Raw genomic sequence first — 12,340 nt, 5'->3', positions numbered from 1 at the left:
AAGTTTATTTGAAAAAGATAATTTATGTAATTTATGTATTCTAGTTCTAATCAGTGCCGGATTTAGGTTTGATCGGGCCCTAAGCTATTGAAGGTAATGCCCCTTTATATTTCTAGCTTTCCTTTTCAGCAACAAAATGACTCCTTTTTTTTTGGGGGGGGGGGGGTTGAATATATGCTATATAGTAATTTATAGACCTGATAGATATGTAAGTACGTTTACAGATAGAATATATATTTCGTTAGCTTAACTTACTGTTTTGAAGATATTACAAAAAACTGTAAAATTTGCGGTAGTTTAACTTCGTCCCAATGAAACCCCTCGATCTTGAAGCCCGCCCTTTCGTTTTGCGCAACTATGATCAACGCTCCACTCCATGCTTCTATATGCGGAGACCGCATCATTTCTAATTTCAAGTTGTATCTATTCAGTTGCGTAAAGTTTGAAACGTTTCCTGGAATCTAATGTAGGTAAATACAGCCTGAATATCATCCAGGGTTGGTAAGTACTACCTGAAGCTCACTCCGCTCTCAACAATGTGTGAACTTTTTTCCAGGTAAGGTTACTAGCGTAACTTAGAATGGAACGCAACCCTCAAAGATTAGATAAGGAGTAATACGACATAAATTCGCTAGAAACAGAGGCGAATTTAGAAGGTAAAAGCGGGAAGGGGGGGCAACCAGAACCCAAACTATGATAAGTATATCGTGAGTTTTCTATAAACTTTCAAAAATATGTAAGTAATCTCTTCAATTATTTTTTGTCACTCAAACAATTGGGGGCTTAGATCCCTCTGACCCTGGGCTAGATCCGCCTCTGGATGGAAATAATCAAAATATCGTTGAAAAATGTAACTGCTCCAATAAAATTATTATAAGACCTATAAATGTACGTAGCTTCTTTTTACTGCGACATGAAAAGATATTGGTATCTTGCCTTGCTATGTAGTAACTGGTGCTGTTAGCATTCAGATTCCTGCATGCCAACTTAGACAAGGTAAACTCACTTGGGCAGTTCTGAACGTAACAATACATATAAAGGTAACCAAGAAAGCTCTGTTACCTTTTTACTCACCACCTTCGAACATCGATATGTCACCTATGACGTATCTGAAAGGTTAAAAATAGTCTCCATCAGCATCGACAACCTTCTGCCAACGTTCTGGAAGGCCATGGATTCCATCGCGGTAGAACTTGGTGGGCCGTGAAGCGAAGAAGGTATAAAGTGCATTATGCACCTCTACTAAGAATTTGAATGGTGATTGTCCTCTAAGGTGATTGTTCAAGGAATGGAACAGGTGATAAACGGACGGTGCAATGTCCGGGGAGTATGGCGGATGCAATAGTGTTTCCCATTCAATGCGTAGAATTCTGTCCCGCGTCATCATAGCCACTTTGGCCTTAGCGTTTTCCTGTAACAGGAGGACCCCTTTGCATTCAGAAGTGCGCGCTCCAGAGTTTTGAGTTTTTCTCGAACACGGCTCAACTGCCGACAGTACATAGCTGCATTGATGCTCTGACCAGCTGGTAGCAGTTCCCAATACACGATGCCGCGAATACTCCACCAGACACACAGGAGGACCTTCTTCTGGTGCAGTGCTAGTTTCGGCTGTTTTGGAACAGATTCATGGGAGGCTAATCAGTGATGACGGCGCCATGGAGCTGCGTACAGGGCTCACTTCTCATCACATGTCAACACTCTGTCCAGAAATGGCTTCTTCCTCAGACGAGACAAAATAGAAACGCAGATGTCTGCTCATGTTGCCTTCTGGCCCGGAGTTAAATCATGTGGAGCTCATCGACCCAACTTGTAGTGCTTTCCAAATTGATGGAGGTGCTGCCGAATAGTAGCTCCATTCACACTGAATTGTAGTCTTAATTCCTAACATGTCTGGTCACTGTTCGCCTCAATTGCTGTCTGAAGAGCTTCATTTTGTACATGTGTTGGTCTTCCGGTACGTGGTGCGTCTTTGAGTGTTTCGTCACCGTCCCTAAACTTGTTAAATCACCGCTGCACTGTCCACGTAGTCACGACACCCTCACCAAAGACCTGGAACATCTTCTGCCCCGCTGTAGCGGCGTTTGACCCCAGTTTTAACTAGTACAGCATACACGCCCTTATGACTCTGTGTGGAGGTCTCATGTTCACTCTGTCGTTACTCAAGTTTACTGTGTAACTGAAGTGCCACAACCAGGTAGTATGTTGATATATTCACACCAACTACTGACCTTCACCTTATCTCCATTCGCATTCAACCCACTGTGTGAGGGGCAATTGAACACAGACCTCCACAAAAAGCGACATAACTTTCTTGGTTACCTTTATAAAATAGTATTAATATATATAAACGAAAGACCCATATGCCTAGAACGAATGGTTCAAATCACTATGATTCATGCTCCTATTCTTTCCTTTAGTGATCCATTATTGGCACTCTACAGATCACTATGAAAATCAGTGCCAAGGCTAGCAATTCTAAATGTTATGAAAATACTTCTGCGTACTACTTTTTAGTTTTTGGGGGCCCCCAAAAGAGTGAAGCCGTAAGCTATAGCTTGTTTAGCTTATACGTAAATCCGGCACTAGTTCTAATGCTACCTTTACTCGACTCTACCGGGTTGCTGTCTAGTTTCTGAAGCCATGAATGAGATGACTTAAAATGAATATACTTGGTACCAGCAGAAGGTTTAGGATATACTGAAGTAACAAACTTATTGGCTTGTCTTTTGATGGTAATATCAAGGAAGTTAAGAGCTCCATTTTCTTCAAGTTCCATCGTGAATTTGATTCTATTATGTATCTAATTAGATGCATTAAATAATTTCTTTAAATCCTGATATTCCTTGTACAGAATTAAGGTATCGTCAGCATATCGAAAATACCTGATATGAGGAAATTTTGGGAGATTGTTGTTTTCGAACATGTCCAATACCAAGTTCGAAAGTATTGGAGAAAGAGTATTGCCCATGGCCAATCCATTGTCCTGACGAAAGATGGTATCTTCAAATTGAAAAGCATTATTTCTAAGGCAAAAAGCTATTAGTTGAGAGACTAGTTGAATTTTGTATGGGTTTACTTTAAGTAAGGCAAGTTCCACTGCCTGTAAAGCCAGGTCTACTGGTATTGATGGATACATCTCCACTACGTCAAAAGATGCCATGTGGATGGAATCCGCCGCGACAAACGAATTCAAACATGTTTTTAACTCGAAGCTATTTCTAACAGTATATTTGACTGGGATATTAAAAGATACAAGTTTATTATACAACCACTTTGAAAGTAAGTATGTAGGGTGGTGAAAACTAGCTATTATAGGTCTTAACGGAACGTTGAGTTTATGTATTTTTGGAAGACCATATATAATGGGTAAGGCTGGATCATGGAATTTTAGTTATGTTTTAGCTTCCTCAGGAATTATTGGAGAATTATTAATCAACTGATTGGTTCTTGCTATCAAAGAATGTAGTGGATTGCCTTTACACACGGAGAAACAGGATTTACGAGCACATTCTTGGATTTTTTCACTATATTGTTGCCTTGATATTATTACATATGTTTTCTTTGTCGGCTTTGCAATGCAAAAAAGTTCATGTTTACGTAAAAATGATCTTAATTGCATTGTTAGCTTTCTTATATGTGCAGTAGAGTCATTGCGTTGATGATGCTGAAATAGTACAAGGGCACATTCTTTTCTCATTTCGGTAGCGTCCTCTTGGTTAGAAATAAAATGCCTTCTCAACAGAGTAAACTAAGTCATGAATTGGTAGATGTGTAGGTTGAAAACTGAATTTGAGTCCCAAAGCAAAGAACTGATTAAACTTTCTTGGAATGTCCACATCGGTAAGATTTACTAGCGTTTGTTATATATGGTTTTGTCTGTTGTCATTTATTTTAGTTTTGTACCAGGATCCACCTAATAATTGAATTTTCTTAAGTCTATTCATTTTAAAATAAAAATACTTTCGCAGTTTAGCAAACATGGTATTCAGCCAGTAATGTAAGGTGCAAGAATTAACATGTGAGTGCAAGGTCATCAATTGCTTATAAATATAAATGCCATTTGGAGCAATGTTTTTGCTTCTCATTTTCACCGTTTGGAAGATAATGAAAAACAGTAAACAATAGTGAACAGTGACAAGTGAATTACTATTAACATATGTCTATTTCTAGTGACAAGAAGATTTTTATCCATAATTTCTTTCCTATGGTTTAAATCCTTTTTGAAGTGTGCCTAGGCTGACGATGAAAACGATGTTCTTCGAAAGTACTTCTTAGTGATGTGGTTTGTTTCTTGCGGTGACTATTAGCCTTTTACTTACATTATTTCTATATTATTTAGTTATTTACTGTTCCGAAGTACGACTGTATATTTTCATATCTATTATAGTTTTCAAAAGTTAAAAATCACGCACAAATATTGTCAGAAAGAAATTAAAATTGATACTGGTTACTAAATCGTTACACACAAAATTGAGTTAAAATTTAAATTACAACTAACGTAAGTAAATAAACAAATAACTAAATAATGATACTCAAAGCTAACATAAAATTAGATAGGCTTGGTTTAATAAGCGAGATTCGTTGAACAGTTCAATAAAACTCTTATGTTGTTGTACATTTTTTAAAACAGCCCCATTACATAGGGTCTTACAGCACATTGAATTCCCTCTCACGAAGTTTCAAAGAACTTAAACCGTAACAATGCATAATTAAAAATAGGTAGTAAGCAAAAAATATATGTTACATTGATGGCATAGTATACCAATGATTTCGGGTTCGAGTCTTGGTCCAGTCGTACCTTTTCTTTTCTCATTGTATATTTAAAAAAAAAAAAAAATGTTTTCTGTCATCTGTAATTTATTGGTGATTTCAATGATTTCAAAGTAATCGTGTGAGTAACTTAGTTCAATTAGCGATAAAGTTCTGTCCTTTTTTAAAAGGCCTTTAGTAGATATAAGAGAGACATGACAAAACTCAAACTTCCTCGATTTTGTAAAACAATGTATTGTATCTTAAAAAAGTAACAAAGACATTTTTTTTCAATTTCACGTACTACACTATGCACCGAGTCTGAGAGGAGACTGTGATGATAAGATGAATGATAGTGGTGGAATGAAAGTGGAAGGAAATGGTTGGTTGGTTGAGTTCGGATTTAATGTCCAGTATCTGAGACGTAGACCTACATCTTAACGTGCGATTCGAACCACATGAGGTCCCGTCGGGAATCGAACGCGAGTCTCTCGTTTCGGAGATATTATTATTATTATTATTATTATTATTATTATTATTATTATTATTATTATTATTATTATAAAAAGAAGAATAAAATATTTTATCGTCCCATGATTATGCATCGACGCTAAGGAAGACGATGATGATGAGATAGATGGTAATGGTGGAATGAAGAAAATGGGAGAACCCCGAGAAAACTCATGCACATGGTGTTTGTCTATGACAGAGTCCACTTAGCCTGAACTGAGATCGAACCAGGGACCCGACGCGCCATAGGTGAGCACTTTACTACTGACCCCCTCCCCCGCCACAAAGAAAATTAAGGTTGATGCATGCATATCAAAGAATTTTCATTAGAAGTATATTATTCTAGTAATTTGACAAATGTGAAAATGATTTTTTTTTGTTTTTTTTAATTTAACGTGATGCATTTATTCTTTTAGGCTAAAAAAGACAGATGATTAATGAAAGTGAATGATTGTGAAATTAAATTTTATGTGCTGTTCCACCGGGAATCGAACCCGGAACCACGTGCACCAAAGGTATACGCGCTAGCCACTAGATCATGGGGGGAGAACTGTTTGACAAATCTGTTCGTGTTGTTAAAACAAGTCACTTTATTTCCACTCATTAATGATATACAATGTTATTTACACTGAGATAAGGCAGAATTTGAGTTGTAAGATCTGCAATTTGGTGAAAATGTAAAAAGAAAAAAAAATTAAGAATGTATCTTAAGTAAAATAAAACATAGTGAATGGTTAACTCAATAAACTGTACGTTGTCTTCGTATTTCGTTCAATATTCTATTCCAGTTTTCCGATAGTTTAGCAGGTAGGATTTAGTTAAAATATTCGTTCGTGATTTTAGAATCTACAAAAATACCTTACTTTGCCAGAAGCTCCTGTAAGCTAGATGATAACTCGAATATTAGAGAGTGCTCTCTTGTATATTTCATCTGGTGACGAGCAAAAGGAAAATTTGCAACTTTATGGTTTATAGAGGATAATGATTGAAAAAAAAAAAAATGATTTGAAACATGCAGAGAAATTGACACGTTTCAATACTAAGTTCGGAATCTTCCATTTTCACTGATTGGGACAAGTTTACATGGTAGTAAATCATAGTTCCTCATTCACTATTTGGTTCTAACAGATCACTCACAAAAACTTGAAAAGATTAACATTTACGTCAAAAACCGTACGTGACTTCGAAAATAATCTTACACATTTCCAAATCCTTCTTTTCCTATGTTAATAGTATTTTACTAATTTTCATTTTGCATATAAAAAGCGAATGTCAGGAGTTTTCGGGTTAAGGAATCCAAAGTGTGCATATCAACGCACTCTTTCTATAAAAGTCAACATTGAACATTGTTACCTGAATGATACGTTGTGTCATTTCAAAACTGCGATATTTCGTTGTCTATCTTTCGGTCAACATTGACGAGCGTATATTGCTTTGACATTATCTCTTTAACTACTTCTATTCCATATTAGTTTTTCTTCTGTTATACAGGATAAGGATATCTTCATTGTTTAAACTCAAAGTTTATAGCTTTGTAAGCCTGTCTCTTTCTGGTAAATGCTTTATATACTGAATATAAGGAGGCTGCCAGCTTTCTGTATCAAAATAAATGTTTCCATATCCATTGGCATCGAATAGCATTTACAAGATAACCTAAAAAGTTCTTGCCATTTTTGAAGTCCCATTAATCATGCGCTTATAGAGAGGAAACGAAATGACGCATGTGCCTACCAAGCAATCGGAAGATAGTCTCATCAACCTTCAGTAATACAGGCATCTTGCACACATACAACAGTTATAGCTCGTCCAGTGTCGAAGAGAATTGTAGATATCGAAGTAGCTTGTTCGCGTGTGTTTGTTGTATGACTTTAAAGTGAACCTGTCAGATGCCGCATATGCTAGGCATTAGAGGAGAATGCCGTGAATGAACGCACCGCGAGGCATTAGTTTCAGAAATTCCATTCTGAAATTGTGAGCCTTTTGGATGAACCTCATGTGTTGAATAAGGACCACATGTGTTGAATAAGGAGACCCTGAAGGCAGCCATCTACAAAGACAGTGGTTTAATGTGTGATGAACTTGCTAATAGGTTCCGTGTTTATGCTGAAACAATCAGACTGCATCTACATGGGATAAGGAAGTCATACAAGGATAGACAAGTGCGTACCCCCACACATTGTCGCCAGCCAACAAGGAACAGCGAGTGACTTGTTTGTCCTTGCTCACTCGGCACCTGAACACACCCATCTTCGATCGCTTGCTCACTGATGACGAAAAGTGGGTTTTCTATGACATCCCACGTGTATCCGACATTAGTTATCACCACGTAGTCTGTTCCTCACATCTCAAGACCACCTCTGTTCCCACGAAAGGTTATGCTCTCTTTCTGGTGAAGTCGGCAAGTGGCGCATTACGAGCTCCTTCCACCTGCTGATACATTGGTGATCGCAAGGGTGTGCTGTTCCTGCATGACAATGCCAAGTCACATGTGGCAAATAGGAGCCGGGAGACCCTTCAACAACTTGGCTGGGAGAGACTGTGCTATACACATTATTCACCGGATCTTGTGCCAACACCACCTGTTTCATTTCCTCGACAACCACTTCCGTGGGTGATCCTTCGCAAATGAGGGAGACCTGCGAAACGCACTCAGGGACTTCTTTCATCCACTACCGTCGAGTTTATCAACAAGGTATTGTACAGGTGCAGGAACATTAGCAAAACATGATGGATCTGATGGAGATTATTTCGAAACCTAAAGGTACGTACAGTCCACTGTGTTGCTTTTTGTTTATTACTGTTCGAGAACGGCAAAAACTTCTTTCGTTCCTTGTAGTTGTATTTGATAAAGTATGTTACATACATTTTATGTGTGATGATACAGTTTTTCCTTTTATCATTTACATGAAGCTTCATATTTCTTCATTGCAGGTGAAGGAGACGATGGTCTTGTGTGTGTTAGATTTGGAATGGTAACAGCAGAAACAGATGTTGAGGAGCTACTGAATCTTGTGATCTCCGTTGGCAAAGAAGTGGAGGAATCTTCACGCTATTTAGAGACAATGACGGAAATTGTCAAGAAAGGTCAGTAATATCAGTTCACAAATCGTAACTACGGTGTTATACACAAAGAGTTCACACCTATAGAGGAACTGGTTCTGATGTAAAAGACCACACCTAGTGCATCAAATACTAGGACTAAATCTAGTAACTAAGTAGTATAACACTCAAAACTGCTGATATAAAATGGAAAGGGCACATAAAGCATAATAGACATATGAAACATATCTAATACACTAAACAAAAAATATTTTTTAACAACTCGGGAAAAGAATAATTTGCTTCGATCGAATTGAAAAATTTATAAATTCTCGTTCGACACAAAATATGGAAAATTTGGTTTACCTTGTCAACTTTGCTTCCAGTGTTTGGTCACCTATCTTGTTCAGTAGTGTTCAATTCCAAATTAAGCTCTTCGAAAAATAAATAAGCCAGCAGTCCGTGAAGATACAAAAAGAAGAGCAACATTCATCATACCATCGTAACATCCAGGATGACAAGAATTCTCCATGTCTCAACGCCACTGTAACAAAAAACAAACTTCTATCACAAATGGATTCGTAAACTGCTGGAAGGTATTGTTCTTGCAGCCAAATAAAGATTCCAGTTTTCCTACTAATTCCTCCCTGTGTTCGATGTATAAAGAAAATTCCAAAATATCTAGTACTGCAATAGTGTAACATCTTCAAATGTCGGTCACAGAGTGATAGTATACGTACAAAATGTTGGCTGCATTAAATAGCTTCTCTAAATACGTGCTGCCTATACATATACACAGTCCGTCTACAAAGTTTCAAGACTGGAAACAGTATTACGTGATCGATGGCGGAATTTGGCAGAGCAAATGTGAATTAGTTAGTGTAACATCTGACGAACGTGCTGATTAAGGGTTTGTTGTTTTGCTGCAGTAGGTGTAAGTTATAGTGGTTCAAATGAGACGTTGCGTGGTGTTTTGTTATGAATACAAAAACAGAACAGAGGGTAACAGCAACCAAATATTGCGTTAAACTTGGTAAAAATTCAGCAGAAAACTCTGAAAAGGATTAGTAGTGTATACGGGGATGAAGCTCTTTTCCGAGTCAATAGTTTCGTGACGGTCGCAAGCATATCACTGACGACCACGGGAGGCATATTTGCGAGTATATTTCCATTTCAGGTATTCTCTTATCTTATTGGCCGATACAGAGAGAACATCAAGATCATGACATACATATAGCAGAAAGCTAACGCCAGCTGCTGTCGAGCGGCGTAGTAATGGAAATCACTTTTGGCGTGGGTTTAATCCCGGTGCAAGGAAAGTTAGTTTTTTTTTTTTAATTTTCATAACTCTTTTTTCATTAAAAAAATACTCAAAAAAGTATTTTCCGAGTAGTACTAGTAATAAAAGTCGCTTTTTGCGTTTTCAAACCCGACCCAAGGATTTTTTTTTTTTTTTTTTTTTTAATTTTCATATCACTTTTTTCATTAAAATAAGCGTGCAGTTTTTCTATATGAATCCAAAGTATAAGTAGTAGTAGTAGTAGTATTATAGCTTATCCAGACTTAAGAGTGGACTGTTGGTCTTATGGGAACAGCGATGCCAAGTTAAGCATAAAAAACAAATGCAGAACAGATCGCGCTTTTATTATACTGCCGACTGATGTTGCCAACTCACGTAGTAAAAAAAGAAATCCACACCACGAACGATTAATAAATAATAATAATAATAATAATAAACAAGTTATCTCATTGAATCAATCGCACTCCAAAGAATCAATTCCTTCCATATCATTCTCATTATCATCAAAGATTTCAGACGATTCTTCTTCAGAGGAGTCTTCACCCAAATGAATAATCAACGGCTCAACATTTTCTTGCAGCTCATCTGCTTTCCACATGTCACTTTCGATGTTTATCACATGCCTCACGTAGTTCTGCCAATTTTCTGTTGTTACACGCTCAAACGCTTCATAAATTAAATTTTCAGCCTCTTTAACTTTGAATGTTGTATTATTTGCCTCAGCGTAGTGTTTTATTTGAGACCACACGAGTTCAATAGGGTTGAGCTCGCAGTGATAAGGGGGTAATCGGAGAACAGTGTGTCCTAATTCTTTAACCCATTCGTCAGTCTTATATTTTTCATATTTAGGACGATGAACGCTTATTAGATCCATCAAATCTTTCTCTAACATATTCTCATCATAATCAATATTATGCAAGGTTAACCACTGCCGCATGTCGTCTTTCTTCCAAGATTTGGTTGGTAGGGCTTCTTGCGGAGACTATGATAGGATGCATTGTCCATTACGATAACACTCTGGAGGAAGATTTGTGAGTAACTGATTCCGGAAGTATTCCTCAAACAGATCTCCATCCATTTCATCATGAGCGTCAGCCGTATTTTTCTTACACAAGAAAACCAATTTTGCCCCAGCTATAAAAACCCTGTTCATTGCCAGCATGAACCAAGGCATATCGCGGTCCACGACCTGTTGGATGTTGAAGTCCGTAGGAAAGTTCATACAGAAAAGCTTATCTTGCTGTTTTAATTATTTTGTCTTTCCACTCTTTATCCACGGCTATCCCAATATTTACCCACGATTCGTCCATGTATACTATGTTTCTATTTTGATTTCGAAATTTTCTTATTTGCCGTAGATATTTGTGGTGCAACGACACAATATCCTCTCTCTATATAAGCATGGCCTTGTCTTTTCTCATAAACAAATTCAAGCTCTTTTAGAAGTACGTGGAAGTTGGATCTGTTCGGCAAATCGGGATCTAAATTTACCTGTTTGAGAACGAAATTGAGTGTTGGTGGCAAATTTCTAAAGAAGAACTCATGGACCTTTTGTCTGATCGCACTCCTAACAAATTCATTATATTTTACAAATCAACGGTTTTTTGCAAATTTCTTTCTTAATTGCTTTTTGTTCGGTGTTACTAAAGGTCCACGTGGTAACTCGCTTCGAATTTTGAAAACAGTTGTCCTGGAAGTTTTCGTGGCTTCAGCTGTTTTACTAGCGACCCAACCTATACTTTTACCCGAGTTTTTCTGCTTTAAACAATTAAACACGTTCATAATAATAGCCCTTCCTTTACTCTTCAACACTTGACCACTTTTACGCTTAAAAGAGGTGCTGGCTGTAATTTCTTCCATTTTGATATATTAACACACACTCACGCACCTATGCACAAACAGACGCGCGAATTTGTTCCCCGAACAGCACAGTACGTAAATGAACACAATAAGAAAATGCCGAATGTTCAGAGATCACACTCCGCCACACACTGCACAATAGCAAAGACACAACAGAGAAGAATTTCGTCTGGGGTCTGACGTGAGTCATCTAGCGCGACAATAGATGATACAGTAGGTAAGCTATTGGCGCCACCCACCGCACCAAACTGTCTTCCTATTTCCTGCTGTAGGGTCTAAAACCAATGTATTATGAAACCCAACAGAAATCACAGTCAGTCATGAACTCCCAAAGAAATTTCAATGCACGAAAGATAAAAGAAATATGAAATGTGCCCTGCAGCAATTCTCGTTGAAATTTCCTTCCCAACGAGGAATATCGAACTCAGATGTACCGAGAAAAACTTCATGAATCAGTGTTTGGCCTAAGAAGTTTTACACTTAGCGTTTATTTTTAATACAAATAAGTTAATAGTTTTGGAAAGATATGGATTATGGCTGTAGCTTGGTTAAATAATAATAATAATAATAATAATAATAATAATAATAGACCTAATAAAACTGAAGTACTTGAAAAATCGCCCCGCAGACCATCCCCTGAAATTATTACTGCATTTTTATTCAGAGTGCCCCGGGGATGTGTGGTTACGCTCGTCGACTTGCAAAGGATCCTTGGTTCGATTCCCGGTGGGGACACAAGTTGTTCGAATCTCGCGTTAAGCTGCAACCACTTTTCTACTCTCCTTTCTTTTTTGATTAAAATATTTTTCTTTGGTTGAGATAGAAAGAAAAGAAAGAAAAGGAGATGGAAAGAAATTTTACTTTTTCTATAAATCGGAAAGA

At 37.4% G+C, this 12,340-nt stretch overlaps 1 protein-coding gene across 1 annotated transcript in view; it reads left to right on the top strand.

The window, feature by feature from the left end:
• Window positions 1-12,340, top strand: part of LOC145664514 (putative pyridoxal-dependent decarboxylase domain-containing protein 2) — a 118,804-nt gene that overhangs the window by 90,174 nt on the left and 16,290 nt on the right. Inside the window, exon 14 of the mRNA XM_081731250.1 lies at window positions 8,191-8,343. Within this exon, the coding sequence (XP_081587376.1) occupies window positions 8,191-8,343 (153 nt within the window). The remainder of the gene's footprint in view (window positions 1-8,190; window positions 8,344-12,340) is intronic.

The sequence above is a fragment of the Thermobia domestica genome, chromosome 11 (genome assembly GCF_964235325.1).
Source record: "Thermobia domestica chromosome 11, izTheDome1.hap1.1, whole genome shotgun sequence".
Taxonomy (NCBI): domain Eukaryota; kingdom Metazoa; phylum Arthropoda; class Insecta; order Zygentoma; family Lepismatidae; genus Thermobia; species Thermobia domestica.
This window is presented reverse-complemented; position numbering and strand designations above follow the sequence as displayed.